The sequence below is a fragment of the Mastigoproctus giganteus genome, chromosome 13 (assembly GCF_048544385.1).
Source record: "Mastigoproctus giganteus isolate SK-2022 chromosome 13, ASM4854438v1, whole genome shotgun sequence".
In the NCBI taxonomy this organism is placed as follows: Eukaryota; Metazoa; Arthropoda; class Arachnida; order Uropygi; family Thelyphonidae; genus Mastigoproctus; species Mastigoproctus giganteus.
Window position 1 is genome coordinate 51,017,310 of NC_143587.1, and position 27,110 is coordinate 51,044,419.

Genomic DNA, 27,110 nt, shown 5'->3' on the forward strand with positions numbered 1-27,110 from the left:
TGTGTATATATAGTATAATAATAGTAGATACAGGTATAATTATAAAAGGTATGTTTTTTTGAAGGATTATAGATCTGGGGTACTACTGTGTATAGTAGAAAGAACCCAACAACCATAAATAAATGTAGACAAATAGGTAATGAAAGTGGCTAGTGGTGCAAATAGGTAGTCTTATTGAAGAGACATTGTTACAGGTAAGTTGGAATAGATAGACAATAGAATGCAGTTCAAGATAGCATAAGCAACACTTTGACAAAGCTTGTATTTTATAGTATAATAATAGCAGATACAGGTATAATTATAAAAGTTATGTTTTTTGAAGGACTATAGACCTGGGGTACTACTGTGTACAGTAGAAAGAACCCAACAACCATAAATAAATGTGGACAAATTGGTAATGAAAGTGGCTAGTAGAGAATTGGTAGTCTTATTGAAGAGACAATGTCTATTTAATATAAAAAGTTGATTGACAACCATATTGATATTAACAATATAATAGCAGGTTGATATCTTTTTACATTCAGGCTTATATATAATGTACAGTCAATATCCTATAGCCTCTTTGGTGTCTCATGGTCTAGAAAAGTTGTTCCACCGATTGGCTAACTCGGGGGTATTATGTGTTTTTTTTTTAGTTATTTACATTTTTTGACATTGTTAAGTCTTATATTTGTTATATTACAATACCATTACTGACTTAAACATGTGAGGCATATGCCCAGACCTATGTCCAGGGACCTACTATTTGTACGGGTTCACAACCCTGGACTGCCTAAGCACTACTGTATTCCTCATCTTCCAATTGCTTTTTACTGTTCTTAGACTCTTATGTTAATTATTTCTTGTGTGCGATTAGGTTGACCGAAAACAATATTCGAGATGCTACTTTTCTGCTATCTCTCACTGTTTTCACATTTTTTTAATTACCGACTTCCCCGTCACTCGGGTTAAGTTTACTTTGACCTATTTACCCCTTCTCTTCCTCCCCAATACTCAGAGTTACTTTAACATGTTTGGTTTGGATTTTATTGGCACATTAGCAACTAAGGCTATAATACGCCAACTTTAACATATTATAAATATGCTGGGAACTCAACTGCTAACTTCTTTCGTCACCGATACAGCCTTGTTGACGTTCGCTTCCCTCAGCCCATTTCACCGACTCTTGCCTGACACCACAGTAAGTTGTCCTACTTTGACTATATCCTTTCGTCTTCACATTACATTTCCTTTGTTTAAATTCACTTATGGCTGCTTGCCACTTTATTCAATTTAATTTTTATTGGAATTAACTTTATCTTGATTATTTTTGCTTTTTACTTTTACTTTTAATCAGTTTTGATTTGTTTCTTATTTCTTATTACTTTTCATTTTGGTCTCTGTTGGGTTGGCTATGATATATATGTCAGCTCGCTTTTTCCATTTGCTACATCAGAAACAGAGGCCTTACTTCTTGCTGTATTTCCTTTGGTTTTGGCTGCTGACCCTTGATGAAGAAGTTAAAACCTTAGGATCTATAGCATTAAGTACTAGTTATAGTATTTTATTTTATTTTATCTGCTTTTATTTTTCAGGCACATTTAATTTTTCCATTGTAACTACATACATCTGACAGGTCAGCATTCCCCACTCATACTCTAATCTACTTATATACATTTCATTATGGTTGCTGGGTATTTCTGCCATTACTAGCAGAAATACCCAGCATATATATATATATATATACACACACACAAAAGCCATTCAATAAATTATCTACCAAGGATACTTCCCATAATTATATTTCAATAATTCATGATTTATCATATCCCTATATATCCCAACTTGAATCATACTAATTTTGATCCCACTATGTAAATCACAACCTAAAAAGATTTTAGGTTATGCTGTTGTAACAGAAAGAAAGAACCTATATCAAATTATGGATTTGCCGAAACTGGACCATTGTTCAGTCATCAAGTTTCTCACCAAAGGAGGAAATGGGCCAAAGGCCATTCATGAAAGGATGGTGCCTGTGTAGGCAACAGTGCACATTCAGAGTACCAGGTGATATTCTGGTAAAAACAATTTAAGTGGGGTAGAGAGTCCATCGAAGATGATCCATGTCCAGGAAGGCCTGTGACAGTGACCACTCCAGAAATGTACCAAGCTGTGGAAGCCCTTGTGCTGAATGACATACATCTAAAGGTGTTCCAAACCTCTAGGGAATGTGAACACCTTTAGATGTATGTCATTCAGCCTCTGAGGGAACAGTTATAACCATCCTCTATGAACATTTGGCGATGAACAAGGTAGTGCAAGATGGGTCCCCAGATTTCTGACCCCTGTGCAGAAGAAATTCAGAATACAGTGTTGTGAGGAGAATTTTTTTTTTTTTTTTTTTTATGAGAACCCCAAACACGAGAGGTATTATAACCTATAGTACTTAGTACCATGCTTGGGTTGGAGGTTGAGAAGACGAAAGAAGATATTTGTTGATATTGGACTTGAACTTCTGTAGATTGTAATTTTCAGAAAATACGTATGAAGGAAGGTTGTTCCAGAAAACGGCAGTTGAATGAATAAATGAGGAAGATGAAAAGTTGGTTCTGTGGGTTTGAAGTTGGACAGTAAATGGATGTTGGCTGGTGGCGGCACGTGTTCGGACTGTTTTGAAAGAGAGAGAGCGGGAATTATAGAAGCCAATTCAGAAGAACAGTGCCCATGGAAGTATCTGTAGAAGAGGCATGCAGCAGAAACAGTGCGTCTATGAGAAAGCAAGTGGAGAGACTCTGTTAGAGATGAATCATTAATTAACCTAACTGCCCTCTTCTGAATGGAATCAAGAAGCCTGAGAGAGGTTTTGGGAGCACCACCCCAGATGTGGGAACAATATTCCATGGCAGGGCGGATTTGCGATTTATACAGAGTGAGCAGCTGTTTGGGAGAAAAGTAATGCCGAGAGCGAAAGAGAAAACCAAGATTTTTAGATGCAGAGGAAGCAATATTTGTAATGTGCTTGTGCCAAGAGAGATTAGAAGTCAGGGTAATCCCCAAAAGAGATATATCATTTTGCCTAGAAATCGGAGTGTCACTAAAGATAAGCATAGGAGCAGAAGAATCCTTTTTTGCGAGATATAAGACAAGATTGAGTTTTAGAAGGGTTGAAATCAACTAAGTTGTCTTTGCCCCACTGGAGAATTACCTGAAGATCGGCATTTAAGGAATTGGCAGCAGATTTTCGAGAACTTGAAGCTGATTGAGCTGGACAAGGTTTCTCAAAATGGAAAGTTGAATGCAATGTGCTATCATCAGCAAAACTATGGATAGGATTTCCAGTCAATGGGAGAAGGTCATTGATATACAAGAGGAAAAGAGTGGGGGAAAGAACTGAACCTTGGGGGAAACCGGCATTAGTGGAGAAGTTAGAAGACAGAGAGCCATCTACCATCACCCTCAGTGAGCGATCAGAGAGAAAACTGGATAACCAATTACTAAAAACAGTTGGCAAACCATAAGATGGAAGCTTGTTTAGGAGACCTTTATGCCAAACACGATCAAAAGCCTTTGAGATGTCAAGAGCAACTACTTGTGTTTCACCGAACCTTTCCATTGAATTAGTCCATAAATGGGTAACATAAGCCAGAATATCACCAGTGGATCGACACTGACGGAATCCATATTGGCGATCGTTGATCAGACGGAAGGTTTCTAGGTAGTTTAAGAGTTGGCGGTTAATTGATTTCTCCATTACTTTAGAAAGAGTAGAAGTAATTGCAATGGGACGATAATTGGATGGGAGGGATTTATCACCCTTTTTAGGAACTGGCTGGATATGAGCAAATTTCCAAGCAGAAGGAAAAACACCTTTGGAATAAGAAAGTGAAAAAAGGCGGCAAAGAATAGGAGTAAGTTCAGGAGCACAGGTTTTGAGAATAAGTGGAGAAATACCATCAGGACCTGGAGCTTTCTTAGCATCAAGATTCATCAAAATCCTTCTGATATTCTTTTGACGGAAGACCACAGGAGGCATTGAATGGAGCGTGTTATGAAGGGTGGGAGGTGTTTTACCAAGATCATTAATACATGAGCTCGAAGAAAAATGGGATGCTAGCAGGTCAGCTTTATCCTTGGCTGAAGTGACAACAGAACCATCTGGTTTGGACAGAGGTGGGAGCAGAGATGGGCAAAAGTTGCGGCCAATAGCTTTGGCAAGAGACCAGAATGCTCGGCTACCATTAGGGCAAGAAGCAAGTTTTCTACTCTTAGCCTGTTCAAACTCTAGTTTGGACTGATTAATAACTGCTTTACAATTGTTGTGAGCTTTGGTGTAGGCAGAAAATGAAACTGAAGAATTAGAAACAAGCCAATTACGATATGCAACGTTCTTCTCTTGGACAGCCTTAGCACATTTATTGGAAAACCAAGGTTTAGATAAAGGACGAGATTTTAAAGTGGAGTGTGGGATAAAGGATTCCATTCCTGCAAGAATAATTTCACTGACACGATCTGAGCAAACGTTGACATCAGAAGTTTTGAAACAGTAATCAGACCAAGGAAAAGAAGAAAAGAAGTCACGCAGGTCATCCCATTTTGCATTCTTGTAATGCCAAACAATACGAGGTTGGGAATAGCCATGAGATAAAGGTTCCATTGGAGAAGAGACAATCACCAAGTTGTGATCTGAAGTGCCTAAAGGACCTCTCATTTCAACCTTGTACTTAGAAGGGTTGTTTGTGAGAAAAAGATCAAGCGTATTGGCTGTATGATTAGGATTGTCCGGTATTCTTGTAGGTAAATGAACAATCTGTGTTAGGTCATTAGTAATTGCAAAAGCCTCAGCATCTCGACCTGCTGGGTCGGTGTGACTAGAAAACGGAAGCCAGCTGGAGTTGTGAACGTTAAAATCACCAAGGAAAATTACCGCACTGTTAGGAAAGTTGGACTGGAGAAAGTCAAGTTGCAAAGAGAGGAAGTCAAAGAGCTCCAAGTGATTAGTGGAGTTGGGAGAACGGTAGAGACAACAGATGAATTTTATACAATGAGGTAGAGAGATTTTAAGCCAGAGAAGATCAAAGAGAGGAGATTCCAAATTGCCAAGTCTCTGACAGGGAATATCAGAACGGACATATGCACAAGTACCACCTTTGAGGCGAAAGGAATCATACAGCAAATAATTTGGACATCTGAGATGAGCAGTAGTTGAATCAACTGATAACTGAGATTCAGTCAGAAAAAGTACATGGGGTTTGGAAGACTGCAAGTGGAAATGGACATCATTGAGATTAGAATTGAGACCACGTATATTTGTGAAATGAATTAGGAAGTCCTTGGGAGGTTTAGATCTTTTCGCAGATAAGCTTGCTCTATTATTTTGACAATTCATGGTGTATTCAATAGTAAGAAAAAGTGGGTGGGACATGCTGTATGAAGTAATGAAATTTTTGGATATGTCGTACATGTGGTAAGAATATACCCAGATCCTTGACATAACGTGGCCTCGACAATGCTCCCCGCATACACACTACTCGGACTCCCTCCAGTCACTATCTGGCAGAGTAGAGGTAGCAAGATTATACACTAGCTGATCCGGAAGCTTCCTAGAGAGTTACCAATAGGTTCAGTCCGGTGTACTAACTAGCGGCCGGCCTGCGAACACCGTTTTAGAGCTGTACCCTCGAAATGTAAGGAATATTGGATCTCGCCACGACATTCATCATAACCTCAAAAATCATCAACCATACTGCATGATGGAAGAGATAGGGAAGGGTTGGCCGGAACTTAGCTCTAGAGACTAAACATGGGTTCACCACTTCAAGCCTCCAATAAGCAAAGTGGTGGTATTTCACCGGTTGATGAGAGTCATCTACCACCTAGTACTGCCTGGTAACATAGAGGGGCGGCGTTCCTCCATGTGGTGTGGGCGCCACACCTCGACCCCTGCTTACGTTGGTTCACACCTGGGTGGTCACCCACCATGTACTTGTGCATGAAGGTTATACCCAGGATTACTAACAGTCCCACCATCGTGAAGGTGCAAGCAGAGGATTTGGCTGTCATAGACCGTCCGGACTTCGCCGAAATTGGATCCACTTTGACTTGAGTGTCACCCGAATATCAGTTCCATCAGCGTTTTAGACTCCCAGGCAGCAAGAACAGCTTGTCTGGCATATCTGAGAGAATGTCTGTGACAACCTCGAGGAATTTAGAGCTTTATGGAAGGGATCCTGAAACTTTCATCTCCAGAATTGTTACGGGTTATGAAACATGGGTTCATCACTGAGATCCTGAGACCAAGCAAGAATCAATGCAATGGAAGCACAAGGGTTCTCCCCCACCCAAAAGATTTCGTACACAACCTTCAGCTGGGGAGATTATGGCCACCATTGTTTTGGGGTACTGAGGGAATTTTGTACATTCACTACTTGGAACACAAGCAGACAGTCACTGGGGAATCACATGCCTCCCTACTGTACAACTTAGGCAGTAGTTCCCAAATGGTGGTTCGCAAACCGCCAGGGATTTGCACTAAAAATTCTGTAATGAAGTCTGCTTAGCTTTACATAGGTATATTTTTGTAAACTACAAAATAGCTTAATATTAATTTATGCGTTCGGTTCAAAATTTGTGTCACACCATTTGGCAATGGTAAAAGGGTTATAAAAAATTATAACTAATAATAAACAAAGAATAAAATCAAATAAAATTAAATATAAAGTAAAGAATTACCAATGAAAACACCACATCTCCCACAATTCCTTATAATTAGTTTACTATCTTACAGTATATTGTGTTAAATAAATGTTTGCCATACTAAATTTTTTTTTCATTCTCAAAGACCACTGTTATGTATAGGTACTTAATAATAATCTTATATTATTACGCAATATTGCTTATAAAAATGCAGTGCTGGAAATATTATTATAATAAAAATTCACAAGTATTATACAATTTCAGAGAATATAGGCTTAGTGGTTCATGATAAAAATATTATGTTGAAAGGGGTTTGTGAGTCAAAAAAGGTTGGGAACTGTTGACATAAGGGATGTCATAAAGGAAAAACGCTGTGGAAAACTTTCCAGAGGTGTGTTGCTTCTTCACAACAACACATCAGTGCACAGGTCACATGCTGTTGCTGCTGCTTTAAGAGACTGACTTTACAGAACTTACCCATTCACCTTACAGTTCAGATCTAGCCCCCAGTGACTATTTCCTGTTTCAACACTTCAAGAAAAACGTACGTGGACATTGCTTTGCTGATGATAATGAACTGAAATCTGCTGGTTCTGCATTCTTTAATGGACTAGACAAAGAATTTTATTTGTCTGGTATTTCCTCATTGCCAACAAAATGGAACAAGTGTACTGAAGTTCAGGGAAGTTACATTGAAAAATAAAAAAAGATTTTTGCCTCTATCTGATTTCCTTCATAGGTAGGTAGATAACTTATTGAACACCCCCTTGTATATCTATTCTTGCATATTTAGTTAACAGTTTGATGCAGAAACAGTAAAAGAAAATTTTTGCAATTAAAAGTTAATTTGAATGTGACTGAATAAAATTAAAATAAACAATCTCTCAAAGAAGAGTACCAAATATTACCACTCAGATAATAATAATTATTATCTGAGTTGTTGATGAAGTAAATATACTACATATTAATCATAACTGAATGAGTCAACTGATTTGTCATAATTGAATGAATTGATTATATTCTCTCAATTACAAGGTGCAATATTAAAAACAAGGCTGTTGCAATAAAATAAATATAATGAAATATTTCATACCTTACAAGTTATCCCCTACAAAATAATTATCTTGGGCTTGCAAACACTGTTCCATACATTTATTCCAAACACAGAAACATTTCTGAAATCATCTTCTGCAAGCCCTTTTAACACTTTGGTTGTTTGAAATGGATTTCCTTAAGTACAATTTTCAGTTTAGAGAAGAGAAAAAAGTCAAAAGAGGGATTTGTTTTTTTGCCCAGAAACTGGTGAACAGAGAGTGCATTATGTGCTGGAACATCCAACCACCCTTGCACAATTTGGGTCTCTTCTTCGAAAACTTTTACACAGCCTTGCCAGAACTTCAATGTAATATGTTTGACTGACAGTCTGTTTTGGTGGGACATATTCAGCCATAATAATTCCTTTAATATCAAAGAAAACAGAAGCACAGTTTTCATTTTTTATTTTGATTTTGATATTCTTGTTTTTTTTTGGCCTGGGGGGACTGTTTTGTCTTCCATTGCAATGACAGTCTTCTAGTTTCTGGGTTGCACTAGAACAGCTAACTTTCATCACAAGTAATTACAGTACTCAGAAGTCTGGATCTTCTTCAATTTTTTTTTTCAAAACATCTTCACAAATTTGAAGTCTTCTCAGTCTTTGTTCTTCATTCAAAATTTTTGGCATCACCTCAGCAAACGCTTTTTTCATGCCTAAATTTTCACACTTTAACAACAATTTAAACTTCATTATCAGAATTATCATAATAAAATGAATCAATTATAACCTCTTGATTATGTCCATCACTAGTTGAGTGCATGTTATCCCTGTTTCAGGTTGACCCACATGCAAAGCCTTGCATTTATTAGCATTAGTGTTTAATTACCATGTTTCTAACCAGTTATATGAGATGAGCCTCTTGCTGCAAAACCCAAAATTTTGCTAATAACTGTTTCATTAATGCACAAAATAATTCAATTGATAGTGGCACAGGTCACAACAATCTGCCAACGTTTCATATGATACTCCACATCAGTGAATGTGCACTATATCATATCCCAATGGATTCAATTTCCTTGAAAACATTTGTTTTCAGTTCATCTCTGGTGTGAGGCTTATTCCAGTGAACTTTTCCCTTTAGCATGCTCCATAAAAAAAAGTCAAGTGGTGACACATGTGGAGATCTGGGCAGCCATACTGCACTACTGATTAAATGGACCTCAAAAAAAAAAAAAAAAAAAAAAAAATACAAATTCTGCTAAACTTAAATATGGTGTGCAACAGGTGGCTCCATACTTTTGGAAATAACCCAATCTTACTTAACCAAGTAGGTTTGTTTGACATGGCCACAGACTAGTACATGTTACTACAAATTTCCACATCATTTAATGCATTAATAAAATTTACTAGTAAAATTTAAATTTCTGCAGTGAAATCATCACCTCACACTATATATAATTCATTTCGCTTGCAGTAACATACAGCCAAATGCAGAACTTCTGTATTTTGGAATATCTTTTCTTTTTTTTTTATTTATGTATTTTATTTATGCAGAACACAAATTATTCTAAATGAAAATTTAACGACATGATTCTGAACTTTAGAAGTAAAATCACTAAAAAGAAAAAAAAAATTAAATGCAAATGAAACAGTAAGGCATTTTATTGTTAGACAATGTGCCTGTACATTCTTCCAATTATATTTAATCAAGTGATGATGATAACAATATCAATGCCATCTCTTATTTCTTAATGTGATTTCTTATATTTTCTTTTCTCTTTTTGGCTAATGCTGTTTAAGCAACAGCTAAAAAAAAAAAAAAAAAACCCTACCCATATCATCTAATAATTTGGCAAATCCTTCCTTAAATTTACTCCAACACCAGTTTATTAATGTCAGTATCAGTACAGTAGTAGCAATGCAGCAAGCTTATATAGCATCTGCAAAATACATATATAGATTAGTGCTCAAAACAATTGCATCACCTCATTTTTTAGGTTGTTTGTCCTTATACTGGCAGCTAATCTTTTAAAAATATCTGAAAGAACATAAGTAATAAAGATCATCATCATCATCAGCCATTTTCAATCCACTGCAGGATGAAGGCATCTCCAGCAACTTCCCAGTTCCTTCTGTTTTGTGCAATAGCCATCCATTTACTACCCATGAACTCATGAATTTCATCTGTCCATCTCCGTTGTTGTCTTCCAGGTTTTCTTTTAGCTTCTCTTGGGTACCATTCTGTTGTTTTCTTAGTCCATTTGTCATCATGCCTTCCAGCTATGTGTCCTGCCCAACACCATTTCAGTTCTTTGGTTTTAGTAAGAATGTCCTTTATTTGTGTTTTCTTCCTAATTCATGTGTTTCTCTTATTATCTAACAGTCTGATTGCTAATATAATTTGTTCCATTCTTCGCTGTGTACTTTTCAGCTTCTCATCCATTCTTTTGGTGAGTGCCCAAGTTTCACTTCCATAAGTCATAGTGGGGAGTATATTATTTTATCTATGGGGTTTATTATTTTACATTTCAGACAAATTGGGATATTGCTCCTCAGTATGTGACTATATTTCCTGAATGTTATCCATCCAAAATTTAGTTTTCTTTTGACTTCCAGCCATTTATCATTACTACAGCTAATGACTTGTCCCAGATAAGTACGTGAATCCACTTTTTCAATTACTGCTCCTTCAATGATTATATCCTTTTCTGTGGCATACTTGTTCATCATTACTTTTGTTTTAGCCATATTCATCTTTAGTCCGAAATCCTTACTAACACTACATAACTGATTAAGATTTTCCTCTGATTCATTGGGTTCATGGCTTATGATCACAATGTCATCTGCAAATCATAAATGGTTTAGGTACTCCCATTCACATTGACTCCTTTCTGCGAACAGTCCAATCTTCTGAAAGCTTCTTCAAGGGCAGCAGTAAACAGCTTCGGAGATATTATGTCTCCTTGTTGAACTCCTTTCTCGATTTTAAATTTCCTACTGTCTTTGTCTAGTCTAATAAAGGAGGTAGCATTCTCATATATTTTCTTCAAAATCATAACGTATGGGATGTCTATGCCTGCCTAGTCTTTCCAGTGCCCAAAACATTGCCTTATGCTGTATGGAGACAAATGCCTTTTCGTAATCCACAAACGCTAGGCATAATGGTGTTTTATATACATTTGTTTCCTCCATTAGCTGCGATATTATGTAAAGGTGATCCATAGTTGAGAATCCTGTCCTAAAGCCAACTTGCCTTTTGGTTGATTCTCATAAAGTATTCTTTCTAATCTGTTAGTAACAAACCTTGTGAACAACTTGTAGATATGGGACGACAGGCTAATTGGTCTATAATTTCCAATTTCTGATTGCATTATTCCACTCCTTAGGTGTCATGCCTTTCCTAACATATTTTGTGAATAGTCTTGCCAGTTTTTGTGTCATGTCTCTTCCTCCCAATTTTAACAACTCTACAGTAACTTCATCTTCACCTGGGACTTTCTGATTCTTCAATGCATGTTCTACCTCATCAGGAAGGATATCGGGTATGTCGTATGTGTTGTTAATTTGTGGTCCATCTTCCCAACTGCTTGTATCATTACCTTGCTCTTTATATAATTCTTTATAGTAGTCTTCTGCTATTTGAATTATGCCTTCTCTGCTATTTATAAGAACATCATCACTATTCTTTAGTTTCAGTATCATTTGTCTTTCTGTATTACAGCTCATGACTGCTGATTTGAGTCCTTTGTTTTCCCATAATGCTTGTTCTACTTTTCTTGTGTTAAATCTTCTTATGTCCTCTATGAGTCTCTTTCTAATGGCTTTGCACAACTCAGTATAATCAATTTTGTTCTTGTCAGTGTTTATTTTGCTCTTCATTTGTTGTCTTCAGTTCATCATGCCAAGTGTTTCTTGACTAATTGTTTCTTCTTTGGATTTGTTTTTACCTATAGGTTTCTCAGGCTTTATCACTTTCAGAAAATTGTTGTATTCCTCATCAATATCTTGGTTCTGAAAAGTCTTCAGAAGCTCAAACATGTTCTTAAGTTTCAGTACATACTGCTTTTTCTCCTCTTCTGTTATCTCAAAAACCTTTGTATTATTTATTCGAATCAGTTTTTTCCTTTCTTTTCTTACATCTATTTCAAGTGTGCATCTTACCATTCTGTGATAACTTCCAACATTTACTATCAATGTTACCATCCTAGTTCAGGATGGTAACATTATGTACAATATATCTTTTATTAGTGAAGATGAAGTCAATTCATTAATTATTAATCCATTTGGGCTCTTCCGGGTCCACTTTTACAGGTGGTAGATGACTTTCATCAACCGGTGAAATACCACCACTTTGCTTATTGGAGGCTTGAAGTGGTGAAACCCATGTTTAGTCTCTAGAGCAAAGTTTCCGGCATCCCCCTCCCCCCATACTTCTCCTTCAACCCAGGCACGGTACTAAGTACTATAGGTTTTGATATCTTTCGTGTTTGGGGTTTTCATAAAAAAAAAAAAAAAAACTTTTTTGTTCACCCTTTTCTTGAAATAAGTGTTCAATACTGACATTCCTCAAGATCCTGCGCTTCTCGTTTCTTTCCAATTCCAAAATTTCCTACAGTTTCCCTTTCTGTGCTGTTTTGTATCTTTCAAGCATTGAAGTTCCCCATAATAATGGTATATTGAGTTTTCTGTTCATTTAGAAGTCTCTCAATTTCTGTGTACATTTCTTCAACCTCTTCATCATCGTGGTTCGATGTTGGTGCATATATCATTATAGCCTTTAGTTTGTACTTCTTAGAAATCCTGAGTAGTAGTCTTGACACCCTTGGTGATATACTTTTGAATTCCAAAATGTTTTTTATATCTTTATGGACCAGAAAGCCAACCCCACCTTTGCTTGTTTCACTGTTTCCATTGGTGTACAACAGATTTCCACTTGATAAATTTATAAATGATTTGTTTCTTCTTCTTGTTTCAGCCAAGCCGATGATATTCCAATTCACATTTTCTAATTCCTTTTCCAGTTCTAATAACCTATCTTCACTGATATGCGACCTTACGTTGTAACAGGCCAAGTTCAATTTCTACGCATGGTAGCCTGGTCGTACCCACAGATTCTTAGCACCCTCTGCTTCCACTCTGATCCTCCCGCTGCCGTAAGAGGGGGAGTATAAGCCACTAAAGACTGAGGGCCATTGTTTCATCGTGTTGTCGTGCTGTGGGGTTTGATCTTTTCCTCTTTACACTGACTAGGTGTCTTGAAGAGAACCACTCTACAAGTTCGTTGCCATCAAAGTGATGTAATAGGGTTTCCATCGAGAAAGTGTGGATTTTAGAGAAGCAGGCCAGCTGGACTTCTCAGAAATCTTCTAAAATAGAAAGATATTGGATCCATTAGTGTTTTAGACTGGGTATCTGATAACACACAGAATGCCTGTTCCCCCTCTAAGCTCCTCATAATAACGATATACATAAGAAACTATTAATTTCAGAAAATTTTATTTTTATGCCTTATAGTAAATATACAATGAAATAAGTACTTTTCTCCAAAATAACAGCATGTTACTTATGGTTCATATAATAAAAAGATTCTATGAAAGCAGTGATTTTTTTTATTATTTTTCTCATACTAAGATGACAGGCAGCAATATAAACCAAAAAAAAAAGCACTGTAATATTTCATTGGTCCACCACTTGCTTTGATAACTGCTGTGCATCGTCATAGCATCGACTGGATAAGATTCTGAATGTATTCCTATGAAATCTCATAGTACCAAACACAGATTAATGCCTCCTATAGCTATGTTTTTGCTATCTAAGTGTTTTCGATTTCTTTTGCATTACTGGAAAACATCCATTTTGTTACAATTTTCAACTGGATTGAGGTCTGGACTGTTCCCAGGCCATGTTTTTGTGCAAATTGATATATACTTCAACCATTTTTGCACCTGTGGACTGGACAGTAAAGACAGTGGAGAGAGAGAGAGAGAGAGAGTGAGTGAGTGAGTGAGTGAGTGAGTGTGTGTGTGTGTGTGTGTGTGTGTGTGTGCCCACTTTGTTGGGTGCCTTTTTACTATCCAGTGACTTGTCAGGAAAACGTTTATAGTAATGCTGTTCCGTCACAGTTGTACAACTATTCATCTATGAATTCATCATCTTGAATCACATTACACAGAAATTTAAGAAATGCTTCTGCTGCTGTAATGTCACCAAATGCATCAAATGTAATGTCCCTATAAGATTTCAAGATGGAGACTTCCATCTCCAAAGCAACCCTTCAGAAGCTTTAAATGCATCATCATCTCCAAGTAGCTTATGAAATTTAAGTGCCTATGCTTCAAAATTACCCTATTTATTGTAAATCCTTCACTACACTTCTGTAAAAACCATTTGTATATGCATTGTTCCACATTACTGTTTTCACAAAGTCTAGTTTTCTTTCTTTGGAGGCCTATTTCATCTTACACAGAATCTATGAATGAATGCAATTTTTCTTCCTCTTTCATCCAACCACAGATCATTCCTTCTGGAATTCCACACTCACAAAATATACTGCATTTTGTTTCACCACTCTTAACTCATTTTGATAATCTTTAACTTTTCTTCATCTGTATAATTTTTTTTTATTTTGGTGACCAGTACTAGAATTTACTGTGTTTTAGGAAAACTAAATCAAAACCAAACTGTGTGGCCTATGATAGTGCCAAAGTGAAGTCAAGTGATTTCCCTATAAATCACTTATCAGTTCACATATATTTTTGTCTAGTTTTGCCCTTAGCTGTTTTTGCTATCCTAAGTGTAACTTCTAGTCAAAGAAAAGATGTAGTGTGCTGTTGTTTAAAAAAATTTACTTTTAAACTAATGTAATGCACTTGACAAATGGTAACCATATTTTCTTCACACTGGATTTTACTACACATCATTCATAAAAATGTACACATTTGTTTAAGCACTCAAATATATTTTCTGGCATATTTTCTTCACATTGAAAGCCTCAACACAAAGTTTCAAATGCTGCCAACTTCATGTTTGGAAGGTTTAATATTGCCTTCTTTACCCTCATTTTCATCCAACTCATCGTCGATATTGTCACTAGTTCTTTGAATACTCTCCAAAATGTTGGAGTTACTCGGATATTCTGCTACTATGACATCATTATCAACTCCTAAAAATTCTTCAACAATTTCTCCACTGATCAAACCTCTTGCTTGGAGTTCTTCCCAGATTGCTCAATGTCTTGTCGCAGTTCATCCCTCTCATCGCTGCTAATTGGCATTTTAGCAAAACCTGCTTTTGCAAAACAATTCTTAATCGTTCTTTCCGTCACATCTTGACTCCACACTTTTGCCAATCTGATATGCACATCCACAAATCTATAACAGAATCTATAGGTTGGTTGGTTTCTATTCTCAGCGCCTCCGTAGCCGAGTGGTCAGGAGCGGGAGTGCAGTAGCACACGCTCTTTGAGTAGACTGGGGTTCAAGCCCCTGACTGCTGAATACGGTCGATCTGCTAACCCACACTGGACCAGTGTGGCAGATTATGGTCCATTTCCCTCAGCATGAATTGTTGAGGAGGCTTCCATCCTGCAGTGGGTTGATAATGGCTGCACTTTTTTTTTTTTTTTTTTTTATTCTCAGTATGCACCTTCCACAGTGCATTTTCAAATTCTTGATAATGCCTTGGTCCATTGGCTGCAGTTTAGACAAGGTATTCGGAGGGAAGAAAACAAGTGTCACACTTGTGCATTTCGAAATTACAAAGTGAAGGTGGGCAAGACAATTGTCAACAATCAAAGTGATTTTTCTGTTTTCTCTCATCATCTTTCTATCGAAATTTAAAATTCACTTGTCATCCAAGCTCTTTTGTTGTAGTTGTAGTCCAACTCTAACGACTTTACTCCGTTGAAACATCAAGGTTGTTTACTTTTGCCTATTACCAAAAGCTTCAATATTTCATTACCAGCCATACTTGCACCAATCAAGACTATTCTCTCCTTACTATTTTTACCACCTACACATTTATCACCTTAAAAGTCAGCGTCTTTTTCAGCAAACATTTAAAAAATAAACCTGTTTCATCGACGTTGACTATGTCTTTGGGCTCATAGTCCTCCATAATTTTTTTCAAAGCTGTTTCTTCCCAACGGGTACAGTCTTCTTCAATTACAATCCCACTTTTACCAGAAATAACTTTTTCAAGTAAGCCATGACGCTTTTTAAATATGTCCAGCCAACCAGAACTGGCTTGGAATGTTTTATGCCCCACAAAAGATGCATACTCCATAGCCTTTTCTTTTAATAATCTGAGCAATATGGCCTTAGTTGCTAATGCTCCTAAAAACCAAATAACAAACTTTTAATAATGGCCCTGATATCAGCATGTTTTGGTACCGAATCAACTTCACCCCACTTAGAAACAGCTTCATCTACATCTTCACACAGGCATAATTTTGCACGCTTCCAAATGGGTCCCGTTGCCTCAAACAGTTTGAGGATCGAAACACGGTTTTTCAGAATGGTTGCACACTACTGGCAGGGATACCAAATTTTAAAGCGATTTCTTTTTTTTAACACCCCGATCTACACTATTAAGCATTTCCACTTTTTCCACTACACTCAATGACATGCTCATAGACATTGTAAGGTTACTTGCACAGCAGCTAAAACAAAACTGATTTAGGGGCCACTCGTACCTACTATACAGAGACAGGTGAAATTTTGTGTAAGTGTTGATGACTCATATCTGCAAAACAACAGATGAATTTCCAGGATAAATGAAAATAACTCTCTCCGAATTCACTTATAGGGAGCTTACAATAGAAAACAGGTTGACCAGAACTAATGTCCGTGTCGGCAATATGCCTTAATCTTTGCCAATGACTGTGGACAAATAGATAGCAGCTGACCAGCGCAACTTCTCGGTACAGTAAAGGCTTTACAGGCAACACTAAATTGTGGAATGCTCTTAAGAATTAAATCCTTTGGCTATTAAAAGCTGAAGTGATTAATTCTTAATCCTTTTAGCTCTTAATTCATGCTTTCTACAGTGTCGGCTGTATTGCCTAAAGGCCAGGTGTGATCAATGCGTACCCATGTCTCTCGAAATCAGTTCATTATATGGAAATTTTCTTCGTTATACAGAAACTATTTTCGATGTAATGACCAAGGGGAAATCAAAAAGGTTCGCAACATAGAAAAATTCACTATATGGAAGTTCATTAAAGAGAAGTCCGACTGTATGTAGGTATATATCATCGTAACATTGATGTCAATTTTATTATTCCTCAATTATTATGTTTCCTTTTGATCTGCATCACCCCATTGAAATTGAAGTAGTTTTAACTATTAATTATCTAACTGGCATACCACTTTCTAATTCATTAACTGCTGCATTGGTGTATTGATTTCATCAATTTTGGGGGGGGGGGGACAAAAATAGTGTAAAATGGGGAATTTTTAAATTTTATCCTTCATGCTGACACTATTTTGAATAATATAAATAAATATCATCAGTAACATCAGTCACATTATCTAAAAACAAACAAAAAAAAAAGTTTCCCAATTATTTTACAACCAAATCTCAGAGCAGTGACATGGTTTCAGCTTCAATTTTGCACAGGCAAAACTGAACCAAAGCTCTATGAAACATTAAGACAGAAAAAAGTGGGAGTGTGTGTAACACATTTTGCACAAACACAGCCATAGTTTTTTTACCACTATATTTTTTCAATAAAAAATAATTAATAAGCAGACTGAAAGTGAATACCATATTTGAGGAATACTAAAATTCATACTGATACAATTTTAAGAGATATTTAAACCTCTTAAGTTTTCTATTTTTGGTGTACAAAATACACCAAGGTAACAGCTGGAGGGTATTTAAAAGAATAAAATAAAATAAAATAATAGGCTTAATTTCATTTTTGGCATACTTATATGTGGCATGCCTTCTCCTGTAATTTTGATTTTCTCATAACTTGCAAATGTGTTGAAATTTTCAAAAATGGTACAGATGGTTGTATATTATTATTATTATTAGCTGTATGGTGCAAGGAAGCCTGCAGCTTATGCTGCACCAGCCAAAAAAAAAAAATTCTGAATTACCCCAAGAGAGAGAGAGAGAGTAGAAGGAAATTACCAAGAAAGAGAAGAATGATGATATCCAGCTCAGCACCCTAGGTGTGCCAAGCCCATACTCACCAGATGTGGGTCCCTGGGATATAGATGGTTGTATATGTTTGTGTACTGCTCATTTTATTTGACACATGCAATAAAATTTTGCCCATTCATAATCAAATGGAAGTAGTCCGGTTGCATGAGCAGGTACACCTATGTGTAATGCATGCCAGGGTGTCTGAAAAATTATACTTTCAATATAAAAAATTGCATTATTCATGGTTGTTATTCACTATAGTGTTAATATTTGTAAAATAATAAGAGAAGTTTACCTTAATGTGATATGTAGAACACTTCCTCAATGAAGTGTTCTACGTATCACATTGAGGTCAACTTCTCTTATTATTTTACAAATATTGATATCAACGTAGAACATATTGAGCATTACAGCCCTGGTTCATACTAACTATAGTGTTAAATAAAGGATGGCAACAAAAAATCAACCATTTTAAATTATTTCTTGCTGATTTTTTGTTATAAAATGGCATCATTGCATAATTTATACCCTATTCACAGACCTGAAATATGCGCACCTGTGGTGATCAAGCTTATACTATTTTTATGTTTTTATTTTCATCATGTTTATGTTCAAATACTAGTCTGATATTATCACTACTGAAAAAAAAAAAAAAAAAAAAAACTTACTAATAACTTCATGGATTCAAAACAAAAATATGTAAATTATTTTTTTCATAAAAACTGTTTAAAAATCTTTAAAAACTTTATTTTTATAATGAACTTGAGGGTAAAGGTAAAATATCCATGTTTGCATTTTGAATAATTATATAATTATCATTCTTTCATTAGTTTAAAATTTATTAATTTTAATTTAAAAATTTACAAAATACTGTGATCTTGTGTTATCAATCCATATAAATGGAACTGTGGTCTGTGGTCTGTTTATGTTGGCTATGCATTTTTGTAAAATAGTTTAAAAAATCCTCAGAAATTCAAAAAATAATAATTATATTTGTTTTTACTACTGGAAATTTTATATTATTTTATTATTTTATTATTTTTTTTTTTTTCATCTGTGAGTACGATAGCAGTGGCCAGCCAATGGAAACGACGCCAGTCACGTGCGTTTGGTTGTGGTCACGTGCGTTGCTTCACTTGCGTTCCCGTCATTTCAGCTTAGTCATCACGTATGCGACTCGATCGCAAAACGTAGATGCCGTTAACCTTTCCTGATTTAGCGTAATTTATAATTGCGGCTGAAAGCACAGGTTCAGACGCTAATGGAGCCATGGTCATGGGGTGCCGCTACAACAACCAACGTGCTTTTCTATTCGTCACGTGTTTTATATTGTTTTTTAGCATCTTAAGCCATTTGCAACAGTTTATTATGCCGTACCTGTGAAGTACACTAGATGTGACGTATTCGAGTTCCAACTGTGTTGGGGAAAAGTCCATTCGCGTTTTTTAAATGGTTATAACATAGTTCGCCCTCGTGTGTAGCACAGTTGGTAGGCTCGCCGTCCTCCTCCGTAGCTGGTCAGGAGGGGAGTGCAGTGGCACACGCTCTTTGAGTAGACCGGGGTTCAAGCCCCTGACTGCTAAATATGGTCTATCTACCAACCCGCACTGGACCAGCGTGGCAGATTATGGACCATTTCCCTCGACATGAATTGTTGAGGAGGCTTCCATCCTGCAATGAGTTGATAATGACTGCAGTTTACCTCCTCACACCGGGTGGAAAAGAACTGAGTTCGAATCCCGTCGATGACGGAGGAATTTTTATGGGCCTTTTTCACAACGTCGCTGGGTTAGCCGGTGTAAGGCGAGGGCAACATGTTTTTTTCTCCCGGCAAATAGAAAATCGATCTCAGAACACACAATTTACAGACAATATACACGGAGCAACATGGCTTTAATTGCCGATGCTCCTAAAACCCAACAACAACATAACATAGCTCAACAAAAGAAAGGGGGCTTCAAAAACGAGCCATGCCCCAATATTGGAAGATACCGTTACCACGGTCCTGAGTACGAGTGTGTGCTCAATGGCCGATTTTCATATTTTGCGGGCTGAAAACCCCTACTCCATTCACCTGAAATCAACTAACTGCATCCCCGACTGAAGAATTCTGTCCTAGATCCCAACCTCTTTAAACGAATGAAAAGTGGCGAAATCACTACTGTCACGCAGGATAAGAGTTTGACAGCCAGAGCCACGCGATCTTCCGGAGCGTACAAGTGAATGCGAGTAATTTGGTAGCGCCTCTTGACATCACTTATAGAGAAAACTGTCGCCCGGAAAAAAACGTTATGTAATACTGTACTTTTAAGGTGCCAAAGCATATGATCTGCCATTTAGTTTTCTAAAAAAATGTGTTAGTGTTTTTTTACTAAGAATACTATTAAATCAAGTACAGTAGCCTCTTAATTATCTAGCTGGATTAGTATTATAATGACTAAATGATGCGATAAAGTAGACTTTTTCTACCAAAAAAAAAATCTACCATTCATACCGTTCCTAAAAAAGTGCCTGTCTAATTCTGCTTTGAACTTCACTAAACATCACCACCCCGCCTTGCTTACTATGGCAGACAATTCATTCTATGATCTACAACTGCACGAAAGTAAACTTCATGAGATTCAGCCTTCAGTTACCGCACAAAATTTGTATTCGTTCCTCCGATTCCTTTTTCCAGTAAAAATAATTCTTGTCGCCACTCATTCCGTAAAATTCTAAGGGATGGTAATGGACATAAACCTAACGTATAAGGAACAAATCCAGCAACTGCGTTCTTGGGCTTTACGGAGTATGAAACTCGATCTCTGTAGAAAGCACAAGAAAAGTCAGAAAATTTCTCCTCTACTACTTTAGTTCTATCATCAATTATGGTATTGAAGTTTGGTCCGCTGCTCCTATGTCCAATCTTAAGACGCTCTGGGGTCTAGAATACTGGGTCCTAAAGTGGGCCAACAATTGGGCTCACCTACCCTAGACAACATCAAAATCACAACTCTGCATAAATCTCAGATACACCCCAGCCAAGCACTTGGCATATGCGAGGAAGCTCACAATGGCGCTTAATCTGTGCACCGCTGTTCTCGACTTCATCAACATCTGGGAAATCGTAGGCTGTAAAATCCCGGGTAGAGTCCTCAGAAACCCTCCAGTGCTCTGTTCCAACCTGCAGAAACTCTCGACCGCGAGAAGCGGCACTTTCCGAACAGCATCATCGGCGCGCTGAACTCCGCCAACATTGATTTAGATTTGTGGTCCAGAGATTCGGCCCACAGAGGAGAAAAGCACAAATCTATATTCACGTGTCGTCAACATTCCTGCAATTGTCAGCGGTACTAAACATAACTCCCAGTGAAAGATTTACAGATTGTTTCAATGTGTTGTATCATGTTATATAACAACTACTTTTTTTTTAACAACTTTTTTTTACTTTGAGGTCTTTGAAGAACCAGCTCAAATTGTAAATCAGCCTTAATTCAAATCTGATCATGTTAGCTTATGTTGATGAAAACGATATAATGTGTCATTAATTGTTAAATTCCTCTGGTTGCCTGTAGCGGGAATCATGTCCCTGTACATTTCTATTAACAAAGAATTTTATTATTATTATTCTCTCATTCAGTTTACTTGCAGCAACAGCCTATATATGGTCTGGGGATTGGTTCAGGCAAGGTTCCCGAAACGTTACCTTAATGTAATAGCTAAATAAACTATCTTAATATTCACGTGGTATAAGAGTGGTCGTTACAGAGATCTAGATACCATGGAAACTACCATGTAACATCCTTCTCACAACTATATTAAAAAAAATATTCAGTGTATCCATATATGTAAAATATAGGTATATCGGCTGCAACAGGGGCGTATTCAGAGGTAGGCAGAGGTGGCATATGTCCCCACTTAACCAAAAATTTGAAATTAAAGAAAAAGAACGCAAGAGGCTTTCTAAAAAAAAAAATATATATATATATATATATATATCAAAAGCCTGGTCGGCATGCTCCTACCTTACAATGATACCTGGACCTGGTCGCCATGCTCCTCCCCTTACGATGACACCTAGATACGCCACTGGGTTTCGATATCTATCGCTTATACTAATGTATGGTTTTCGATTTTATTTATTTTCTGGCATCTCTACTTCCAAACGGCGCCGGATGACGTCTTCAGCGGGGCAGGATTAAACCTTCTGAAGTCTCAATTAGGAGGCGTGGGCCGTAAAAGCGATTGCTACGGTGGGTTCTTTAAGAACTGCTAATAAAATCTGACCGCAAGTGTTGCAAAACGGAAGCGTGAAAAGATCAACCAAGGCGGACATATATTATACCCAAGCAAGTGTATTTGAGCAGTTACCGCCACACTATTTCTTCTATACGGTCTGCTGCCACTAATGGGATTACCAAAGTTGGTTTGACTGCTTGCACGTGTACGGCAAGCCAAGTTTCACAAAAGGAAATACGTGGAATCCGTTACAGGTGTTGTTTGTTTACATTTTGTAATGTTCCTTTACTTGTACGGTTAATTTTAATATGATTTATGTTCCTAAGCTATACGATGATGCATGTAGGGGAGAATTAGCGCTAGTTAGCATATTTTATACAGTTTTTCTAATTTTTATTGACCTTTAAAAAAAGGAGCTGCTGAACAGTAGTGAGATACTATTTTGCTGTACATTGGAAATTTTATTGCATCGGAATTGTAACCAGAAGTGATGGTAATGCATTTTCTAAACCCTTTCAATTGCTGTGGCCTACTAGTCAGTGTAAACTGGCTCTCAGGAAATGGAACACACACAAAAGTCCAGAAATGAGCAAACAGGGAGTGATTCAGTTTGTAGTCATTATATTTAGGTTAATGAATTTAATTAAAATTAAATTACAAAATATATATTACTTGACCTAAGCTGAGATTCACAATTATGACAGATATACCTACTTTCATTTTGTACTTTTCATGTCCACATTTTGTAGATAACCACCGAACCTACCTCTCTGTAGTTTTGAGGTTGCAGTGTGGCTCCAGGTATATATTATTATTATTATTATTATTAATATTAGCTATATGGTGTAAGGAAGCCTGAGGCTTATGCTGCACCAGCTAAAATTCTGAATTACCCTGAGAGAGAGAGAGAGAGAGAGAGAGAGAGAGAATAAGAGTCAGAAGTGCAAGGGAATCACCAAGAAAAAGAATGATGATATCCATCTCAGGACCCTAGGTGTGCCAAGCCCATACTCACTAGATGTGAGCCCCTGGGGTTAGTATATACCAACCAAAGGTTCATCCTGCATTGGTTTCGTTTTGTGGCAGCTCCTTATACGCTTTCAGCATTACTCTGTTATTAGCCTTCTCTTTTAGTAACTTCTAAAGCTGCCCCCACCCACACACACAGTGTATTATTTTTATTTGCATTTATTAAATTTTGTCTGGTTCCATTTCAGGCTGAGAGCCTTACCTCTGCAGTAATGAAAAGTCTGGTATTAATAAGGTTGTCTGTATTGCCCAAAAAAATAACTTTCAAGCAAAATGACTGTCAGTGACTAAATCATTCATGAATACACACTTTTTGTTTAGCAGCTCATTGCTATTTTCGTATAATGTTTGCAAGTTGTAGTTGTAGTGTTAATCTTATTTATTCGTCTCCTTTTTCTTTTTAAATTTGCATCCATTGCATTGAAATGGAAGAGGATTCTTTCATCAAAAAACATGAAATAAGTGCTTAAGTATCAACTTTAATGGGTCTCTACTTGAGAACATGAAGGCGACGCTCTCACTGACAAGGTGATGCTCTGATATTTGCATAGTACCGTTTGAGGGAAGATAGAGAAAAAAGTGAACTCCGTTATTTTAATTTTCAAAAAATTATATGGTTCGTAAGTTAAATCTTGAAATGTAACCCACTCTTATACCGCAAATATTAATATATAAGGACATAAATTTACGTTTTTTCCACATTATGAGCCTTTCTTTCATTTTACAGATTATCCCTGGTTTCCATCATCCTGTAAAATGTATTCCCCATTTACTTCGGATCTACTCTTGGAATTCAAAAATGATACTGTATAGTATAATTCTTAACAGTACTGTTTTCCATTAAAGAAAAAAAAATACATTGCTTCGTATAGTTTGGGTAAGAAAAACATTTTTATAATGAATAATATTTATACAGGTCCATTATAAACTTAAAGTTTTTTTTTTTTTTTTTTTCCGAACTCCGCGTTGTTCAATTATGCTTCTAGTTCAGTACCCTCTGAACTAGAAGTACAAACACGAACATTGCATCAGGTCTACAATGATTTCCCTCGTCCTTCGGAAAAACTAAAGCAATTCACTGCATAATTTTATTCCTATACAGTGACCCTAAAATAATTATCAAGAAAAATCTCTTGCAAAATAAGGTGATATAGCAACCCAGTATAACTACACGCAATTAAAACAAACAGATCCCCAACAAGAAATCAATGAGGTTGAAAACATCGTGAAAGATCCTATATCTAGAAGATAAATGCACTTGCAGCGCATTTTACGTATTGTCCTTTCATTCTTTAAAACATAATTCAAAACATTTCATAAACAAATTGCAGATCATCGCATCTATAAAAATTATGCAACCTGTCAGTGAACCGCTCAAGTTTATGGCGGGAAATGTTCAAATTCAAGAAACAAATAGATGGCGCTTCAGACTTCATTCTCTAGATACGCGCTTCCAGACAACCGCCATTATGGTTTCTGCGAGGGAAGAAAACAAATTAGTTTTATAATCACATTAAGCTCATTTGTTTCAATATAAAATAACCTACACCACAGCGCCTCAACCACAGCACTCATATTTTAAATATAGCCTGTGGAATTATTGTATTTTTAATCAAAATTATCAGGTTGCAAGCTGAAAACAACTACATTGTGATGAGCGATGCGCAGGCCACCACTACCGAGATTGCCGAGACAGCCTAGCATGGTGTCAAGTATTGTCGATACACTGAAGGGGCAAATATATAATTTCAGCAAATATCCGTTAGCTTACCTTTGAAGTTGTCTGTATTGTACCCTCACCTAATGTCTCTATCTTATTTTCGGACATTTCTTTTTGTACTTTTTGTGGGAAATAATGAAAGAAATCAAATGATTACGTTACCCCACAAATCGCGGCAGTACGAAGGACGGCGTGGGTCACGTGACTGGACCAGAACGCCGCCAGTAGGCTAGGTAACGAACCACGTGGTGATGGCGGTAACTTTGAGATGCAGTGGATACATTTGTAAACTTTTTACTGTGATATAATATAATTGAGGTTTATTATGGCGTATATTGTCGTGTGCCACTATACTTTCAACTCTTATAAGTGCACGCAACTACTTCTCAGTAAGTAAATCTGTAATTCTTCTCTCTGTCTCCTTCAGAACGATCAAGTTGGGATGCGTACTGGTTGTAAGAAAACAGTAGTTTCTTGTTTTCTCATTTATTACACATGCTCTTTCTTGCTTCCAGGAATTTTTCATCGAAGAAAAAAAAAAATTGCAAATATGAACGTAAGACCTCATATTTTTAACCAGCCAAGAAAAGTACATTAAAATATTTTTACAATCGAAATACCACCAATCGTTTGTTTTGCCGAAATTACTGACCATACAGTAATTAAAAACATTAATATTATTATTATTATAAATAATAATAATAATATTCAGATTTACTTGTCAGAGGATAAAGGGTAGGAAAAAGGATATTTTAATGGAGAGCGGTGTCTTTTGGGCTCTGGGCTGAATATCAGCATAAAACTGAGGTTGTAAATTACAGTTATTACTATGTGGCAGTCGTGGAGTACAAAATGGAACATTGTTTAATACACTTGTCATTATGGATTAGGTGTAGAGTTATGAATAGACGAGGAATTATTACAAGAAGTAAATCTCAATATCAGAAAAATTTTGTAAACTGAACAAATGACAAGTACATTATATATGTTGCCGATGCTGTAATATAGAAATCTAAAGCTGATTTGAAAAAAAAGAAAGAAAGAAAGAAATGCAAAGCATTGATATCAGCCATTTAAATACTCTTTCCTCTCTCTGTCAATCATACACACCAGACCACCTATGACATTTTAATAATAAAATGTGGATTACAGTTTGCATTAATACAATTTGGTTGAATCTGAGAAGTGGGATTTTTGACTGCTGAATGAAAAAGATTTGCTGTAGGATTCAATTGCCTTATTTGTCAACTTATTGTTGTTGTTTGTTTGTTAGTTATTTGGTTTTTAGGAGTATTAGCAACTAAGGCCATATTGCTCCGGGATATGCGGTGGTCATTCCCTGACCTTTCCGCATCCTCCGTATTTGGTGGTGACGGGCTCGAACCCCAGTCTAATCAAGAAGCGTGTGCTACGCACTGCTGCTCCTTCCCACCTGGCTACGGAGGCGCCCTTGTCAACTTATGTCATGCCAATAGTACTCTCTCTATCATGGAAGTAAGATATATGCAGTACAATGATACACTATCCCCTTTGGCCTAAAAGCCAGGAAGAAACATAAGACTGAGTGCTAAAAATAAACTTTTTTAGCACAGATGCTAAAAAAAGGTTTTCATCTTATAAAATGGGCATCCTGAGGCAAACAACCTCATTAGACCAGTCTGCCTTTAGCCACAGAGAGCCTAGACTCCATTCTGGACCCCCCCCTACACATTGGCTACATTTTTGGTTCAAATTTTTAAAAAAAGCACAATTTAAACCTTTAAAAGTTAACATTAGAATATAATGCTTTGCAGTTGTGATTCCATCTGGCTACTAGAATTAAACCACGTATTGAGAACCATCTTTACAACACATTTTTACCTGGAAATACTGGATACATGATAGAAATAAAGTTGAATATCCCTGACCCAGCCAGTACTGTGGTATCAGTATGTGTAAGTGATATGTTTTTTCTGCCCTTTTTCACGTCTTTTGTTGAAATGCTGTAATCGTGTTTTCTCTCCCTGCCACCTTTTTTTTTTTTTTTTTAATGACTTTTTTAGATATGCTCTAATCATATATTCCTCCCTGCTTCTTTTTTTTTTTTCAAATGACTTTTGTATATATATGCTGCATTTGTATCAGAAATATAAATTTGGATCTGGACGAGTGTGTCTGAATGTGATATGGTACCATGGGTATTGGGAGAATTTTTTTATTGGTGGAGAGGGAGGAACAAATTTAAAATTCCAGTGTTTTGCAAGGGAGTGTGAAAGCCAGAAACTGTCAATTGAACAGTCTAGT

General features: G+C 36.7%; 1 protein-coding gene across 1 annotated transcript in view; it reads right to left on the minus strand.

Moving 5' to 3' along the window:
- The window catches only part of LOC150076038 (uncharacterized), a 221,989-nt gene extending 196,969 nt beyond the window's left edge, over window positions 1–25,020 (minus strand). Inside the window, exon 1 of the mRNA XM_090387071.1 lies at window positions 24,879–25,020. Coding sequence (XP_090243197.1) covers window positions 24,879–24,935 — 57 coding nt within the window. The 5' untranslated portion in view covers window positions 24,936–25,020. The remainder of the gene's footprint in view (window positions 1–24,878) is intronic.
- Between the last annotated feature and the right edge of the window lie 2,090 nt (window positions 25,021–27,110).